Source organism: Prinia subflava, chromosome 13, assembly GCF_021018805.1.
Source record: "Prinia subflava isolate CZ2003 ecotype Zambia chromosome 13, Cam_Psub_1.2, whole genome shotgun sequence".
In the NCBI taxonomy this organism is placed as follows: Eukaryota; Metazoa; Chordata; class Aves; order Passeriformes; family Cisticolidae; genus Prinia; species Prinia subflava.
Window position 1 is genome coordinate 14,988,706 of NC_086259.1, and position 18,351 is coordinate 15,007,056.

The window sequence follows — 18,351 nt, forward strand, 5'->3', positions numbered from 1 at the left end:
ACATCCCTGCAACTGGACCAAGATAAAGCACAAGAAAAAGCCTTTTGGGGCAAACCTAACCATTTTGGGTAAAAAAAAAGACCTTTGTTCCCTCAGCTGGGCCAGCTGGCATTGCTGGGGAGCTGTGCTGTGGTGACTGGGGATGTCATGCTGGCTTCATCCTGGCAATACCACCAAACTGTGGTATCAGAATCAGAATCAGAATCAGACTATCTTGAGTTTGAAGGGACACATAAGAAACATCAAGTCCAACTCCCTGCTCCTTGCAGGACAACCTGAAAGTAAGCCATATGACTAAGAAAATCATCCAGACGCTCCTTAATTCTGGCAGGCTTGATGCCATGACCTCTTCTCTGGGGAACCTGTCCCAGTATCTGACCACCTTCTCAGTGAAAAGCCTTTTCCTAATGTCCAAACTAAACTTCCTGTGAAGCAACCTCACCCCATCTCCTGTGTCCTTTCGCTGGTCACCAGAGAGTGGAGATCAGCAGCCCGTGCACGCCAGGAATCCCTGGCACACCGTGAATCCCAGGCACACAGCCTGCAGACACAGCAAGGATGGCAGGCACAGCGTGCATCCCGGACACCCTGAGCACGCTGGCACTCTGGGCATAGCACTGGGGCTAAAGCTCAATCTCTGGGCAGTGGGAGCTGCTAGGGAGCTGCAGCTCAGGGCTCCTGGGTGCTGAGTCTCCCGGGGTCCGCGGCTGCCCCGCTGCCCGTGGTGTCTCTGTCAGCGACCGGCACTGGCCGCTGCTTGTCTTTAGAAGCGATTTTTGGTTTGCCCCTGTGCGTGTCCTCCACCCCCGGGGGGCTCTGGCCGGGCCCGCCGCTGCTCGGACACCCCGGCGTGCGGCTGGTGCAGTCCCACTAGATGGCACAAGGATCGCAGGAATGGTCCCAGACCGGGGATATGCACGCGCAGGGGCGGCCGGTGGCGATGCGGGACCGCGGCGGTGCCGAATTGTCCCCTGACAAATGGGAGGGGACCTCTGAGCCCCCTTGAGGAGCTACCACTGCGCATCTCACAAGGCGCGGTCAAAAGCGGGAGGGATCCCCCCAATCCACTGGGTGCCGGCACGGCTGCAGGCTGGCAGGAATGGCTCTAAGGCTGTGGCATCCCCAAGCCACCCCGACCCTACGTTTTCATCCACAACCGCACCACACCAGAAGCTTTCCCTCTCGCCCCAAATCCAGTGTAGGAATGGAGGCCACCTGCAGCCCTGGGGCAGTGGGAAAATGGGTGAACAGGGCTTTATCTTGGCATCGGGCAGACGAGTTGGGTGGAGGAGAGGATGGGAAGTGAGTAAGTGAAGTGATACTCGGCTTTCCTCTCGCTCTCACTGAGGAAGGCAGACGCCAAGCAGAGCTCCTCAAGGTGACCAGACATTTTCGGAGTTGAAGCAATCCAGCCTGTGGAAATAAATAGCCAGGACAAATTGCAGGGACTAAATCCATCAGTTGGGGGCAGCGAGTCGGTCCTGAGCCTGTGGAGCATCCGCATAAACCGGACTTCACCCGGAAATGTTCCCCGGGTTTTGCCTCTCCTGATGCCTGAGGTTTTGGAGCTGGACATCCCACTCTGCCTGCTGGAATGCAGACCAGCATCGCAGCATGGCAAATCTGCCTGTGTTGACATCAGGATCTCCACCGCCCCCACGCTTGTACCTGCAGGGTGAGCCAGGGAGGCGCCGTTCGCTGCTGCTGCCCGTCCCTGGCCCGGTGGCACCACCGGACACGCTGCCCATCTCTGCCGAGTGACGTTTCCTTTTCTGGCTCCTTCCCGCTGCTGGACAGCGAAGGGAGCCTCTGGCTGTTGTTCTTTGTTCCGTGCACAAAGGGCAGCGAGCGCCGCCCGTTCCCGTCAGCATCCCGGACAAAGGCGCATCCCGCCGGGGCTCCGTGCCCTCCCCGCAGCCCGCCGGGCCCCGCCGGGCCCCCGGCTCACATCTCGCCGCGCGGGGATGAGCTGTGCATGGCTCACCGCTCCGGCCGTGACTCCAGCTATTCACGGAGAGGCCTGCGGGTTTGGTGACGTGCCAAGTGCCCGACTTTCCCCCATGAGCCCCGTGGGAGAGTCACATCCCAGCACTTTCCGTGCCGCTTCTCCCCATCTCCAGACTTCGGGCTCTGCGGTGTGAGTCACTCCGGCTGCCGATGCCTGCATGCATCCACCTTGTTCCGGTATCCGGTGGCGCTTGGAAAACAATCACTGGGTGGCAGCGGCAACACAGCATCCCTGGGTGGTCCCCAGGGAGCTGAGCCTTTTGGGGACTGGTGGGACATGCTGGTTCCTGGGTAGCTGAGCCCACTGCTGGTGCCCAGGGGTCACCCTTTTCCCACCCTGCCACACCAGGAGCAGGGTGGAAGCACTCCCTGTGGGCCCAGGGGTTGGGATCGAGCCTCCCACCTCCCCAGTGCCACGGCGCCAGGGCCTGCCTCATCCAGTGCCTGGCAGCATGGGCAGGAGGGGGACCAGCCCCTGTAATCTTCTCAAGGAGAAATGGTGTCATTTGCCTTTCTGGGCACCTTACCCTGGCAGGAGGCCAGGGCCAGGCTGCTGGGGGGGTTGTGGCATCCTTTTCTCCCCAGGAGAGGAAGGGTGGTGGCACCACGGTGCCTTCAGGCTTCAGAGCCACCCTTGGCTCCAGGGGCAAAGCTGTGGAATCAATAGCGAATGCTCCAGATTTTGGGGAAACAAGCAGCCAGGAAAGACACTAAATCCACGTGGGAAATGGAAGGTTTGGAGAAGACCTTGGCTCCATTTTGGGATCTGCCTTTGGGATTTGTCTGCTGGTGAGCTGATGAGCCTGGTTAACTGCATCCCGTGGCAGCATCCTCACCTGGTGCTCGTGCAAATACCCGTAGGGACCAATTTTCCTCCAGACTTCCCTGATATCAGGGTTTATTTGCAAAGCCGAGCCTAAACAAATAATCCTGGTTTGTTGCTGAGTCTCCAACAGAGCAGGTTTGGGTTTTACTGCCCTGGCACCTGTTGAATTGCTGTTATTGTTGAGGGAGAAATCCCGACGAGGGGTGGGGTGAAGCCACGTCCCCACCGGATGTTTTTCCAGGAGGAAGGCTGAGGGAGGTGGAGCAGCAGCAATGGGGCAGCACAAGCACCCACAGCCACTCAAAGGCAGCTGAGGCACTCCCCTACGATCACCACCCTCCGGGATTCCCAAGGCTGTCCTGTCATTGCTCACCAGATTTGGATGCGAGATCTAGGGGCATCCCCTCCCACCAGCACCCATCCTCTTCCTCATCTTCATGCTCCTCCATCCACGGGATCTTGGCTGAGCCCTGTTCATGGTGGCATTTTGCTGGGAGCACCCGAGGGGCTTTGAGGGAGTCTGGGCACGCTGGCACCGCTGGGCAGTGGGGCTGGCACAGCCCTCGGCTGCAGACGGTGCCAGGGCTCCCCTGCCCACACTCGTCTCCCTTGTTTGGCAGGAGCCTGGTGGGACGTGCCCTCTCCTGCCAGAGTCTGCCCATCCCATCGCCGCGCCGCCGTGATCTGCTGGCACTCTCCCTCCCTCCCTCCCTCTGCCGGCGCCTTGAGGAGCTTTTAGGAACATGTAGGGCTTTAGAGGATTTTGGAAGTCTTAGGGTTCTTTTGGAGCTCGTAGGGCTTTTAGGAAAATGAAGGGATTTTAAGAACTTTAGGGCTTTTTGGGGTTTTGAGGAACTTTTAAGGGGTTTAGAAACTCTTAGGGCTTTTAGTAATCTTTGGGGCTTTTAGGAACTTCAAGGATATTCAGGAACTTTTAGGACTTTAGGGGTTTTAGGGCATTTAGGATGTTGTAGGGTTTTCTAGATATTCGTGGGCTTTAGGAGGTTTCAGGGCTTTCAGGATCTTTTAGGACTTTCAGCAACTTTAAGCATATTTAGGAGCATTAATGGATTTGGCAGCTCTTAGGACTCTTAAGAAGTTGTAAGGCCTTCTTAGGAATTCCTCACTATGAGCAATAAACCCTTATCAGGCTGAGCCCAAGGGCAAATGTCCCTTGCAAGAGACAACACAAGGATTTCCTCCCTCTTCGTGCTCAGGCAGTGTCTTTGAAGGTCTGTCGACTTACTGATAATCCCGGCAACACCAGCAAGTGCAGGCGTTCACCTAAAAATAACTCCTGATAACGTCAAATGCGGACAAAAGACTCTTTGTTCCACGGACAGCAGCAAAAAGTCCTTCCCTCGCTGGTCCGAGGGGTCTGCACCTAACCCCCTCTCCAGGAGAGCCTAACCCCGGGTTTAGCAGCGTTATTCCCGGGAGGTGGATTTATGGCGTTTCCCGAAGGAGCCGGTCGGGATGACCCGCGGTGGGAGGCTTGGCTCACCGCGATGCTCCCGCGCCTCTGGCTGCTGTGAGCGTGCGTTCAGGGCTGGCCCCGCTCCCCCGGGGCGTGGGGACGGCCGGACTTCAAAGGCGGCTCTGTTAGCCACGGTCCGGCCGCTTTAGCCACGGTCCGGCCGTGTGAGCTGCTTCCCACGGGAGCCTTGTCCCGTGGCAGCCAGGGAAACTGAGGGCTCGGAGCTGGGAATTAAACCAAGCAGTGGGATGATGCAAACGTGCAGGCTGTCCTCTGCTTCAGGGATCCCAAAGCAGCCTTGGCACCTGCGGTGGCACAATCCGTGCGGATCAAGGTCCATCACCTTTCCTGCTGGAGAGGGAAATTGTTTCCACCCTTCCCCCTGCAGAAAGAAAGTCTCATTCAAGCCATTGAAAATATCTGCAAGAGCAACTATTTACCCAGGGCACTTCCCGGAGCCGTCTCCCCCGCCCTGCTCCCTCCGCTCCCTGCGGCTCGGCTTTCTGCAGCCCGGCTGTTTCCCGGGGCACACACAAAGGGCTGGAAGCAGGCGCTGCTTGGCAGCAGCTTTACCCACTCCAACAGCGCTGCCTCAGCTCCCACTGAGGGCCAGTGTGCCCGTCTCCAGCCTTGGGGTGGATGGTAAGAACCCTGTGATCGCATCCAGGTTCTGCAGCCCACATCCCAGCCCACCTGCTCCAGGGGAGCGCTGTGTATCCCCCTCCTGGGATCTGGGCTCCTTGCCCTGCTCCTTTCCTCCCTCCCACCCTGCGGGGAGCGGGACAGGGGTCACCGGGACACTCCGTGCCGGCTGCTTTCCCATTAATTGTTATTTTTTAATCCCGTTGGCAGTCAGGCGTGCAGCCTCCTGGCTCCGGCTCCTCCGGCCCCGGCCCGCCGCTGGATGCCCGCCAGCCCGCAGCTGAAGGGCGACGGGACACGGCACGCCCGGCTGTCCCCAGCCGAGGTCCCCCAGCCCCTCGTGGTGCCGGTGCCGGCCGGGCGGGGACGCAGCCCGGTGCTCCCAGCCCGGTGCTCTCAGCCCGGTGCTCCCAGCCCGGCGCTCCCAGCCCGGCACTCGCATGCTGAGCCGGGCCGAGCCGAACCGGGCAGGTGCCGTGACCGAGGGCAGTGGCCCCGCAGCCCCCGCAGCGCTCTCGGAGGGTCTCGCTGGGGGCCGGAGTGGGGCCGCTGGTCCCGGGATACCGCTCTGAGCCGGGCCTGGCTGCGAGGTGCTAAACCGTGCCGTGCAGTGCCGTGCCGAGCTCAACTGGACCGGGCCGGGCCAAGCCGAATCAGGCAGGTGCCGTGACCGAGCGCGGTGACCCCGCGGCTCCCGCAGAGATCGCGGGGGTCTCGGAGGGGTCGGTGCGGGGCCAACAATGCCGGTCCCGCCCCGCTGAGTCACCGCCCGCCGGGGGGACGGGGCGGGGCACCGCGCTGAGCCAGCCGCGCCGCGAGGTGTGCGAGGTGCTGAGCCGAACCGTGCCGAGCCGTGCCAGCCCAGCCGTGCCGTGCCAGCCCAGCCGTGCCGTGCGGAGCCGGGCCGTGCCGGGAGGAGCCGGGCGGTGCCGGGGGCTGCCGGGCCGTGCCGAGCAGAGCCCGCCCCGAGCCAGGTATGGGAGCAACGAGGAGCGGTCGAGCCGCGGACCAGGGAGGATCGGGGAGCCCGGTGTCCGCCGTGGGGGTCCCAGAGACCGCGCTGAGGGGCGTTTGCCCCGCACCGGGAGCCGAGGAGAGGCTGCGGGCGCGGGCAGAGCGACGGGAGGGCGGTGAACAGGGTGGGCGTCAGCCGGGGCTGGGGCAGCCCAGCGGGGCTGGGGGGCACTGGAGGTCCGCGCGGATGGTGGCACCGGGCAGTGCCCCAGCACTCTCGGGCAGGGGGCAGCCAGGATGGATGGAGCGGAGGGGTCTCTATGGGGAGCACCCCGCTCCGGTGGGTGCGGGTGCTCAGCGGTCGGTCGGGCAGGGCGCGGAGACTCTGTTCGTGGCCATGATGCCGGTTATCTGTGAAACCAACCTTCATCCCTGCTCCATGGCACTCGCACTCTCCTGCCCCGGAGCCAGGCTGGATTCCTGGGCCATGGAGACACAAAACTCCCTGAGCTGGCCAGGATCGACTGTTCCAGCCCGGGCTGCTGCCCGCGGCAGAGCTGAGCTCCACGAAGCCCCGGCCGTCGGCAGGGTTGCGCGGCCGTCGTTTCTTATTTTGTGGGAGCCACCAGCACTCCCCATTCCTTCCTCTCCTCTCCTCTCCTCTCCTCTCCTCTCCTCTCCTCTCCTCTCCTCTCCTCTCCTCTCCTCTCCTCTCCTCTCCTCTCCTCTCCTCTCCTCTCCTCTCCTCTCCTCTCCTCTCCTCTCCTCTCCTCTCCTCTCCTCTCCTCTCCTCTCCTCTCCTCTCCTCTCCTCTCCTCTCCTCTCCTCTCCTCTCCTCTCCTCTCCTCTCCTCTCCTCTCCTCTCCTCTCCTCTCCTCTCCTCTCCTCTCCTCTCCTCTCCTCTCTCCCGGGCAGAGGGTGCAGCATCCCGTGGGAATGCCGGCATGTCTCGACAGGGTGATCTCCCTTCCCTAAAATGCCTTTTGGGGGGTTCCTCCTCAACCTCCCAGTTTGCTGCTGCCGGTCCTGGCAAGTCACTGCGGGATAGGGGATGTAGGATGCTTGGGGTGATCTCTACCCACTGTCTGTGCTGCGTCTCCAGAGAGATCAGCAAAACTCGGTGAGACCAGCTGGAGAATCGAAATGAAGTCTCCTGGAATAACCTCCTGGCAGCAAGTCTGAATGGCTGTTGTGGAGGGAAGGCAGCCAAAGCTCATTTCATGGTCTGAGAGCTGCAATAACCCCCCTCCACCCCACCCTCCCACCCCCCCCCACCCCCCCACCCCCCCCACCAGCAGGGAGCCAGGAGTGTTTCAGAGACGGGGGTGGGGGCAAATCCTTTAAGCCTGGGACTGCAGCCACCGTGGGGTTTGCCATGTCCCTTGCTGGGTTCGCAGCTCCCAAGTGAATTAAGCCAAGGACTGAAAATGCTGCATACTTGGTTGCAGTCCAGCTCTTAATCCTGCGGCCTGGGGGCTGCTATTCACAGAGTAACAGGTTTGCAAGCAACTGTGTGTTGCCTGAACGGGGATCCCTGGGATTGGCCATCCCTGCACCTTGCGGTGGCACCCGTGGGTGCAGGGTCAGAGCTGTGTGGTTTACAGACAGCAGGCTGGGTCCCTCCCAGCGTGCCAATGTCTGCACGGGACCAGCTGGGCACAGCCTGCTGGCGCCTGTTTTTCACCAGCTCCTGGACTCACCAACTCCTTTCCCATCAGTTCCTCTGACAGCTGGGGTTTGGCAGGAATCCAGGAGGCCCACAGTCTCTTACCTGGCTCCTCGGGTGCTGCACTCTTTGCCCTCACTAGGCTCCAGCACCTTGCTTTCTGTGCCAAAGAGCCGGGAGCCTGATTTGGGGTGGTCCTGAGCTCCTTTGCACTGCATCTCCCTTCCCTGGCACAGGCAGGCAATGAGGACCTTGCTCATGTGAAGGGGGATAAGACCTGGGAGTGGACAGGGTGTTTTGGGAGCCATTTGAAACCAAGGGAGTGGTTTGGAAGGGGGATGTGCAGGAGGAGAAATGGGGTTGCTTTCAAAGAAGACTGTGGTGGGGGTGCGTGGCAGGGACAAATATCTGTATCCCCTGTGGCCAGAGGTGTCCTTGCACTATTTTGTCACTGTCACGTCAGCCTCAGTCTAGTGTAGCTGTACCTGGTCCTTTGCAGAGTGCGTGTGGCTGCTGCTGAAGCCACAAGTCTTCGTGTGCCACCAAGCCAGGTGTTGTGTTACCCTGGCACTGGAGGAAGTGCTGGGTTAGTTCACTGTGATATTTCGGTTTGTGGTGTTTTTTAGGAAATGGAAATTTTAAAAGAAGTTTTGAATGTCAAGACCCAGCTCTAAGCAAACGCTCTGTCTCAGGAGCCCCAGGCTCCTGTGCCAGCCTCCCCTTGGTTCTCCCCACGCCTTTGTGGGAAGGAAAGGCTGCCAGTGGCTGGCAAAGAACAGATCTGGCAGGGAGTTGTGCCGCTCCCGTGGGAATCACTGTCAGATCTGGTTTCATCCTCTTGGCAAGACTCATCTTAAAGGTGCTGGGTGTTCTGTGCAGTGCCATAGCCCGGGAAAAGCTGGAGCACCCCGTGGCACAGCTTGGCACCGCCGGGCTGCCAGCACAGTGCAGCTGCCCCTGACTCCTTGGGCATTAGCAATGCACCCATTCAGTCCTGGCCACCCACCGGTGCCGGGAATCACATGCCAATGCCATGAATAACGTGTGGCTGGCCCCTGCAGACACGCTCCACTGGCCAAGGACAAGGGCACTTTGTGAAGCGCTCAGATACTGACGCTGGGGCATCCCTTTGCTGGGGGACCCTGATGGGCTCCTCACATCCTTGGACAGCTCCAGATCCAGGGCACATTGTCTTTGGTTCCTACAATGAGAGGCTGGTTGTGAAAGCTGCTTTGCATCTCCAGGAGCCCGTCCTGGCCTGTGTCTCTATGCCACAGTTTCCTCATCATGTTGCTGAGTCCCTGCCTGAGTAACCCTCTGCGGTGACGAGCTTCAGAGCCATAACACCTCGAAGAACAGTGAGTCACTTTCCTAACCGACCTGGAAGGAAAACTGATAAAAGCCCCTGGATCTCCCTGTTTCCGCTGTTTGTTTGAGTCATCAGAGCATCTTCTCCTTGGGAAAAACGTCATATCCAAAAGCCACGTGCCACCTCCAAATGCTTAAATACCTGCTGCCAAGTCACCCAGAAAGCAGCAAGGTGGTGGTAAACACCAGGCTTTTTGTTTGTGGGGTTTTAAGTAGTTTTTTCCCCACCGTTCACCTAAAGTTTAGAGACCTCAATATAACGCTTTGGCTTTTCTTTCCAAGACCAGTATGTTAATGGTGATGGGAGGATAAGAACTGGTGCCCGGGAATAGGCCTCCTTCTCTGCAGCTAAGGGAGCCTGCTCCAAGCTGTGCAGCCCTGGCAGAGTGTCTGCCACCTCTCTGTACATAACCTGGGTGTTTTTGAGGCTAAACCAGGGATTTTTCCCCACTTCCATCCACATATGGGAAGATGACAAGGCAGGAGTCAGCCCTGACAAGAACTCAGCACATCCGGCTACCTTTGCTGTGCTTGCTGCCAGCGTGGATGGGAGCCGTGGTTTCTCACTGCAAAGCCATTTTCAGGGCATTTTCTCTCGCTATTGTTCGGTTCAGGAAACGGCAATCGGAGTCAGGGCGAGCGGGACCATGCAGGGCTCGGAGGGGAAGTCCCGGCTCCCCCGCCCTCTCTCCCACAGGGATTTCTGGTCCCAGTTGAGTAACGGCTGAAAGGGGCTGATCCTCTCCTCCAACCATCCCAATAAAACCTTAAAGATGTCAGATAGTGGGATGGGCTGAAGCCTCATTAGGGTTCAGCATTTCCCATCCAGAGGCGATGCTTTATTGGCGTGCCAGCTCTGTGCTGCCTCAGCGTGGTTGGCATTCCTGTGAAGCTCCGCTGCTTTTAAGAGATCCAGGTGTTTCCCATCACCACCAGCATTTTGCCACCCCAGGTCCATGGTTTTTGGATATATATGCGTGATTCCTGAGTGTGTGGCAAAGCACTGGGATGCCAGCCCCATCCAAATCCATTTACTCCTGCCAAGCCATGCCTGTGCCACACCCCCCCAGCTCACACTGGGAGACCTCGTTAGTGTCACTTAGTTACAGCCACTGCAGCAGGTTAATTAACAACCCGGAGCCCCCGTCTTCTGATGATAAATTGCCACAAGAAACGGATGGGGAGGGATGGGGAGTGGGCTGTACACCCGTGCAGGATCTGTGCTGGCTAGAGAAACTTCCAGCCAAAGCCTGTGCTGTGGAAGAAACCTGCTAATGAGTTTTTAAGCATCTGATGACCCTTGAGCATCTGGGAGAGCTCGTAAGCCTTTGCAGGGGATGCTGGTTGGTGCCCTGCCACCACTCACAGCAAACAGCACAGGGCTAGACAGCTCGGTGGGTTTTGAGGGGGTGTTTGAGAGCAGTGCAGGGGTGGGGTGCAGCAGTGGCAAACGCTGCTGGCTTCCCTTTGGCCACTGACAAGTGCTGGGCTGGGCCAGCTGCTCTGGCAGCCCCCACCAACGCTATCCCACCCTTGGGGGGCTTCTGCTGGTTGCCAGGCCCTGGTAGGGTGTGTCCCATGTTGAAGTGACAGCAGAGCGAGGAGGAGGTGACACTTGATGCATCCCAGCAGAGCTGGAGATGCAGTCTGTGGCCTGGGGCAGGCAGAGAGCACGATGAGAAAGGCTGTACGTGTGAAGGCTGTGGCTGGGTGAGCAGGGGTGTGGCAGCACTCCAGGGTGCTCAATGTTGGCCTGGGTGTAGGTCACGGAAGCCCTGTCCTCGTGCAAAGATAAAGAAAAGGGTGGTGGAGCAGAGTGCCAGATGAAGGGATGGACAAAGGGGCTCTGCAGGATGGTGCCCAGCTGGCTGTGAGCAGCAGATTTGGGCAGCCATGGGTGCTGTGCTGGCATTGCCAGGTGTGCCTGGGAGAGCCTGTTTCTGCAGGCTGAAAGGACGGAGGGGTATGCAATGTGCCCAGCTCCTCAGCTAATCTGCAGGAGCTGAAATCCTTCAAGAAAATAATTTTAGGGGTGGTGAATTAGGAAACCACAGTTTCCTTCTGTTCCTATCATTTATGATAAGAAGCCAGGGTGTTAGCTGAGATGTGGAGCTGAAAGCGGAAGAGGGGACCCCTCCTATGTGGATTCTTTGCTGATTGGAGCCTGTGCTGGAGTGGTGGGGCACCCTCTCCATGATAAGAGCTATGGGGCTTCCAGTCTCTGCCATCCTTCCAGCCCACAGCCAGCTTGGGTGCCCAGTGGTCCTGGGGCCTCCTGGAGGCAGAGGCAACAGGGAGCTGGCTGTGACACTGGCTGGTGTCTGTCCTGCACAGCCTTTGCTCTCCATACTCAAATACTCATGTGGCCCCTTTCCTTTGTACCCTTTCAGGCTCTGCTGTCTCCTTGAAGGCCAAGCCAAAGTAGAGAGCTGCCTGGGATGAAGGTCCTCTTCCTGCTCCTTCTCTCTCCCCTCCAAGGTAGGCTGTCCTGCCTTGGCATGGTGAGCTGGGTTTGGGCTGCTGGGAGTAACTGGCAGCCCCAAAACATTGGCTGAGGGGCACCGTGAGATGTAAGCAACCAAGGCTTCCACAGAAGTTAAACATCTCACAGGATGATGGGGCTCTGGTGGGTCTCTTGGGCAGAATGTGTCCTTTCCAGAGAAAGGAGATTGTCTCCATCCATCTCTTCTGGGAATGGAAAGGTCCTTTCAGTGTCTGCTGGTGTGGGTGGTGGCACATGGGAGAGGGTGTCCCTGAGAGACAGGAGGTCCCGTTGCCCGAGGGGCCCTGGCAGATCCTTGCGGCGTGGCTGTGACACCGGGGACGTGGCTGGTGTCACACAGCCTGTAGGACAGCGTTGGGATAATGGGGGTGGAGAGCCTGGCATGCCACGTGTGACAGCTGCTGCAGGGCTGCAATGTTTGCACGGCTGGCTGTCCCTCCAGCTGATCCCTGTGTGCTTGTACAACGCAGGGGTGGGAGCCAGGGGCCACAGGGAAGAGGATTTCCGCTTCTGTGGGGACCGAAACCAGACCCAGGAGAGCTCTGTCATCTACGAGCATGGCCCCGCCACCATCTCCATCGAGAACACGGCCCAGGCGCTGATCATAAGAAGGCCCTTCTTGCCAAACTGGAGAAACTCTTACTACAAGTACAGCTTGCCCCCCACCTTGGGCAGGTACCGCTTCTGCGTCTACTGGTTTGAGTCCAACAGGACCCTGCTGCTGGTGTATGGGAAGCAGAGCATCCCCCTGGGGGGGGACACATCCAGCAGCATCCCCTGGGGACAGGAGAGTCAGAAGACTGAAAGAACCAGAGCCTACATCTTCAATGTGTCCTATATCACAAAGGGCGGGAAGAACACCTCCCTGGATGCTAAAGATGAATACTTCTTCCCTGGTAAATGCAATTTAGTGTTATTTTAAGGAAATTTAAAAAAAAAAAAGTTTTATCCTCAGGCTGTTCCCTTGTCATCATCAGAGCACTGGTTGTTTCCCAGTGTATGGTTTAGCCTGGTGATATGAAGATAGCTGAAGGGTGATTGAAGGGGATGTAAGGTTTTCTTGAAGCAGCCCAAAGACAGCCCTGGTACCCAGCATCCCTAAAGGTGGAGATTTTCAAAATGCTTCCTAAAATCCCAGAAAACTGAGGTTATTGCAATGATTTCTCAGTGTCCAGTCTCCACCATGAGGTCCCCATGGCCTCATTGGGAGCTGAGCTCTGGGTGGCAGGAAAGCTCTGTGGGTTGGGGTCACCTTGAAGCCCTCTGCTTTCTGCTCCCACCAGGGCTCTGCCAGTTAGTTTGGGGCATGAGGAAGCCAATTCTGCCCATGCATTTCATGGCATTTCCTTTCCCCCAGCCTCTCCAGAGAGCATGCCTGTCTGGGAGCAGGATGTGGAGGCGCAGCTCTCTGCCTTGGACAGCCTCATTGCCCAGCCCCCGGCGCCCGCCACGGGAGCCTCGGAGCAGCAGAGGCTCCGGCGGTGAGTCCAGCCCGCCCCACTCCTGCTGCTGCCAGTGCCTGCCCACTGCTCCCAGCTCACTGTGCCCCTTCGCCAACAGCAAACTCGGGGAGCTGGAGAAGATGCTGGCCAAGGTGGAGCTCGAAGGACAGAACCAGACCTTTGGGGAGGCCACTGTGCATGCGACTGTCCTGAGGGTCCAGCCCAGTCGGGCTCCTCAGCAGCTGACCTTTGTTTCCCAGAGAGAGGTGGGTCCTGGAAAGCCTGCCCTAGTGCTCTCGGCCCATCATGCTTGCTCTCAACCTCTTTGCTGATGAGTCTTTCTTTGTAGGAGAGTGGAGAGGTCCAGGGATTCACAGTGGACCTGCCAAGCAGCCTGTTCATGATGGTGAAGGAGAACGAGGAGGTGGTGGAGCACAGGGTGCTCCTCATGGACATCAACAGGCAGACCATGTTCCAGGTACTGCCCATGTCGATGGCATGGTGGGGTGTCCCGTGGTACTGGGCTGCAGGGATGCCACCAGACCAGGGTGCTGGTGCTCAGTGGGAGAAGATGCTTCAAAGATGAGCCAAAAGCTTGATGGGTAAAGTCATGGGACCTTCTTCTTGGGCACTCTCCTCTGCTTTACACCTGGCAGCTCTCTCTTCCCACACTGCCACTGCCTTCTCTTCTTTAACAGGATGAAAACAGCAGCCACGTCCTGGGTGACAAGGTAGTCAGCATCTCCCTGGTGGACACAGTGGTGGCCAACCTCTCCGACCCAGTGGTCCTCACTTTCTTCCATGAGCAGCTGCCGGTAGGTGGGGAAGCAGCCTCACAGAACCTGATCCCACCAGGAATGGAGGGGGAAGGAGGGCTCAGGTCTTGCCAGCTTTGGGTGTGGTCACAATCCTGCAGGTCTGTGCCCATGGCCTGCCTGTGCAGGGTCTGCTGTCCCTTCTGGGGCTGTATCACTATAATGGCTTTACTGTGTGCACTGGTGGTGGCACTACCTTCCCCTCTCCAGGACACACCTCATGGCAGATGTGTCACATCTAGCACTGTCACCAGGGCTGGGGTACACTCTGTGTTAGCAGACCCTTGGCTCATTCATGGCTCTGTCGGGTGCCTGCTCAAAGCTGAACCCTTTGTTTGGAAAAGAGGATCTGGAAGGAGGTATCTGCTCCAACAGTTGTTAACAGAGCGGTCTCTGCCTGGGGCCCACTCCTATGAGAGGGGGAATCTGCTTTATCCAAGTCATCATTTGTCTCCTGAGACCATCTTGTCTCGTGCCCCATGTTGTCCCCTATCAGAACTGCTGGGCAGGCAACAATCCCACAGCTGCATCCTGACCAGGGCCTGTGGTTTTGTCATTGCAGAGGAACGTAACCCCACGGTGCGTCTTCTGGCAGGAGGACACCTCTGGTGAGTGCCCTGCCCTTGGGTGTGAAGTCAGGCCCTTCTTCCAAGGTACCACAGCCCCACCAGCAGGGTGAAGGTTGCTCTGCACCTCTCTTCATTGTCATTCCCACAGGGCTGATGTCAGTTTTTTCCCTCAAGAGTTTTCCCCTTCCCTAGGGATGGATTCTTATGCTGAGGGGGATATTTGAGTATGTGTGCTTGGCCTGGGACAAGCTGTGACATCCCACTCTTGTTCTCCCTCTTTCCATGGACACCTTGCCCTGAAGATCCTTTAGCCCATGGCAGATGCTCACCAGATGCTCTCCCTTTCTCTTGCACAGCCAGTTCTGGGAGCTGGGACAGCTATGGGTGTACAACAGTGACAGGGAGCAGCCAGACAGAGTGCAGGTGCAACCACCTCACCTACTTTGCTGTGCTCATGGTGGGTACCACCTTCTCTCAGATCCCTCACATAATCCCCAGTAGTGCTCTTCCTCACCATCTCTCATTCCTCCTCTTCCTCAGGTATCCTCTCCAGAGATCACCTCTGTGCACAGGAATTACCTGAGTGTCATAACCTATGCTGGCTGCCTGATCTCAGCTTTGGCATCCATTTGCACCATTTTCTTCCTCTACTTCAGGTACAGTCTGATGGTTCACCCCATGCTCCCTGTGTGTGTCCTGTCCCTGGCCATGAACATCTGGGTGGGCACAAGCTCTCCAAGCACTTGGTGGCCTGGATACAAGCATCATGAAGGAGCCTTGTTTGAAGAAAGCAGAGTTTGTCTGTCCAGGATCCACCCACTTGGTCAGGTCTCCTGCAGGGTGCTCAGAAACACCAGCTCTTTAAAATGATTTTGGAAAAAATCTTCTTGGTTTTTATGGATGCAGCAAGCAGAAGTCTGAAAAAGATCTTTTCAAAGACCTGGAGGAGAACATGAGTGTCTTCTCCTGAGTCATGTCACTGATCCTAAGTGGAGGATTCAGTCCTGAAATCATAGAATCATAAAAATATAGAATGGTTTAGGTTGGAAGAGACTGAAAAATCATTCATTTCCAACCCCTCTGCCATTGGCAGGGACACCTTCCACTACACCAGATTGCTCAGAGCTCCATCCAACCTGGCCTTGAACAATTCCAGGGATGGGGCATCCACAACTTCTCTTGGTAACCTGTGCCAGGGCCTCATCACCCTCACAGGGAAGAGTTTCTTCTGAATATGTAATCTAAACCTGCCCTCAGATTGAAGCCATTCCCCCTTGTCCTGTCACTCCATGCCCTTGTTCAAAGTCTCTTTCCAGCTCTCTTTAGGCACTGGAAGGTGCTTTAAGGTCTCCCTGGAGCCTTCTCCAGGTGGCACAAATCCAGCTCACTCAGCCTGTCTCCACAGGAGAAGTGCTTCAGCCCCCTGAGCATCTTCAATGCAGGTTCAGCTGCAGTGGGCTGGATTTGCATGTGGGATGGATGGTCCCACCTGTGGGACAGGTCTCTCAGTCCCTGGCTGAGAGTGTCCAAAGAGTGTCCTTGATCTTCTGCTGGGGCAAGCTGCAGGGCTGTGGGGTTTTGTGGGCACCATTGGTACTGGCCGGACATGGTGGTGAGTTCTGCTCCCTTTGATCCTCCAGAAGCAAACAGCGAGACCAGATCACGAGCATGCACATCCACATGAACCTGCTGGTGGCCATCTTCCTCCTGGACGTCACCTTCCTCATCTCCGAGCACTTGGCTGCCAGCAGCAGCGAGGCCCTCTGCAGAGCCGGGGGGTTGTTCCTGCACTTTTCCCTCCTGAGCTGCCTCACCTGGATGGGCATTGAGGGCTACAACCTCTACCGGCTTGTGATCGAAGTCTTCAACGCCTACCACGACCACTTCCTCCTCAAGCTCTGCCTGGTTGGCTGGGGTGAGCATGGGGCAGGCAGAGGCACCCTGAGGGCACGGGGTGCAGGGACTACTCGGGTAGGTCTTTCACTCGGATTTCCCTGGATTCGAGGCCCGGATGGGGATGGAGACAGAGCTGTGGGGGAGCAGCTGTCTGTCAGGAGCCTCCGTGGAGAAGGAGACTTGAAGGCTGAGAGCAGAAACTGGTGCTAAAGCAAGAGTGGGTCATCCTGGGGGATCACTCAGCAATGGAGACTGTGAGAGCCACCACTTGGGATTTTTAAATAGTAATAGGATCCTTTCTTTCTGAAAGAAACATCCAGGACAGCCCAGAGAGATGGGGCTTCTCTGCCATGCTCTGGGCTGGAGGTCATGGCAGGAAGATCTTATGATCTTTTATGGCCTAAAGCTCCACATCTCTGGGAAGATGTCCCCAGCTGGGGTCAGCACAGCACTGCTCCCTCCCAGGCTGGGGATTATGCCAGGTGCCCCTGTGGTGTGTTCCATCCTTGGTTTCCCTGTGGGAGGGAAGATGTTGGCTTGTGCTCTATGCAGGGAGAAAGGGGCAACAAGTCCTTCCAGAAGGTTCAGAGGCCAGGCAGTAGGGCAGCCACTTCACTCTGTTCCTTCCACCCAGGACTGCCCTTCTTGTGTGTGATGATGATCTTCCTGGCCAGCTGGACGTACTACGGCCCCTTCTCTGTTCCCATCTATGAATCCATTGATGGCAGATCCACCAATGCAACCATGTAAGTCATGGAGATGGGTTTCCTGCTCTCTGGCTGTGGGTAAGCTCAGCTGGCTAAACCTTCACCATGGCCTGGGGCTTTTTCTTGTGGGTTTTGTGCCAGGGGGATTGCCCCTCCCTGGGCGCTGGGCTGGCACCACACTTGTGTGCTTCCCCCAGCCCCTCCTCCTGAGCCTGTGGGAGGACACAGTGTAGCCTCTGCCCTTTCTCCTCCCTCCAGATGCTGGATCACGGACCCCCTGATCCATAACAGCGTTAACCTGGCATTCTTCAGCGTGGTGTTCCTCTTTAATTCGGTCATGCTGGGGGCCATGGTACGGGAGATCCTCCGGCAGAACAAAAAAGGGCACAAGCTCAAGCACGTCCTGGCCCTCTTTGGGCTGAGCATCCTGCTGGGCATCCCCTGGGCACTGATCTTCTTCTCCTTCACCTCTGGCATGTTCTGCCTTGTCTCCCTCTACATCTTCACCATCATCAACTCCCTCCAAGGTGAGTCTGTGACTCTGGGCTCCTCTAAAGGGCACCAGGATTTTCACGGGGTGTTGGGGGTGGTGATGGTGTGCAGGAGGAGCTCTGGCGGGCTGGGTGGCTCGCTCTCAACTCCTGTTTGTCCCTCAAGGGGGCTCACTCACTCTTCCTCTCCCCTCTGCCAGGTTTCCTCATCTTCCTCTGGTACTGGACCATGGTGCTGCAGGCGAGGAAGTCCCCAGACTCCCAGAGCAGCTCTGACAGTGCCAAGCTGCAGCCCAGCAGCAGCTGAGCCCCGTGGTGGCTGTGCTGTGCCAGAGCTCCCCACGCCAAGGATGGCCACAAGAAGGACCACACCATCTGCTTTGCTACTGCACTTGCCCCATAGCACCATGAGGAGCCCAGGGATCCACCGTGGGGCTGGCTACCCCCCACCTCTGCTGACCCCCTTCCCAATTTTCCCACCCACTCCATCCTGACTGGCTTGGCACCCTTGGGGCAGGAGGGAAGGAGGGAGGGAGGGATGGAGGGAGGGATGCTTACTTGGGTAGTGGGGGCTGTAAAAAGTGGAAGGGGCAGGGACAGGGTCCCCAGAACCTGTGGATATCCCCTACCACATCCTGAGGCCAGGGATGATGGCTGGAAAAGGCCCTGTTTTCAGCCCTTACTGATGGTCACCATGAGGGCCCTTCCCCAGGGAAGACAGAATGACCCTGCCCCCACCACCTTCAGGCAGCTGAAATAATCTATTTTTGTTATTTTGTTGAATGTCTATTTTTGGGTGATGTAGGATTTCAGTGAGCATACCTGCACACCAGACTCATTCCCATTAAAGTTGTTCCTCTTGGAGTGGCTCGCTGGGGTCTCTGCTTGGTGCATTGATGGGCTCTCTGATGGGATCCATCTCTCATTTGGGTTATCCCAAATTTCTGGGGCAGGACCCAGCATTCCACCCCACAGGATCCTGCTGAGC

General features: G+C 57.7%; 1 protein-coding gene across 5 annotated transcripts; it reads left to right on the forward strand.

Annotated features, from left to right (window-relative positions):
* The first annotated feature begins 4,927 nt into the window (after positions 1 to 4,927).
* On the forward strand, positions 4,928 to 18,227 carry LOC134557397 (adhesion G-protein coupled receptor G1-like). Of its 5 annotated transcripts, none has more exons than XM_063410353.1 (14): positions 4,928 to 4,952; positions 11,331 to 11,418; positions 11,914 to 12,339; positions 12,801 to 12,924; positions 13,004 to 13,151; positions 13,235 to 13,363; positions 13,584 to 13,700; positions 14,263 to 14,308; positions 14,626 to 14,726; positions 14,810 to 14,925; positions 15,910 to 16,184; positions 16,800 to 16,911; positions 17,131 to 17,399; positions 17,564 to 18,227. In XM_063410353.1, exons 2-14 carry the CDS (start codon positions 11,379 to 11,381, stop codon positions 17,668 to 17,670), a joined length of 2,010 nt encoding a protein of 669 aa, XP_063266423.1. In that variant the 5' UTR covers positions 4,928 to 4,952; positions 11,331 to 11,378; the 3' UTR covers positions 17,671 to 18,227. The 5 variants fall into 5 exon arrangements, with proteins under 5 accessions (XP_063266423.1, XP_063266425.1, XP_063266420.1 ...); XM_063410355.1 differs by lacking the exon at positions 4,928 to 4,952 and adding an exon at positions 5,472 to 5,609; XM_063410350.1 differs by lacking the exon at positions 4,928 to 4,952 and adding an exon at positions 5,633 to 5,926.
* Positions 18,228 to 18,351: the final 124 nt, after the last annotated feature.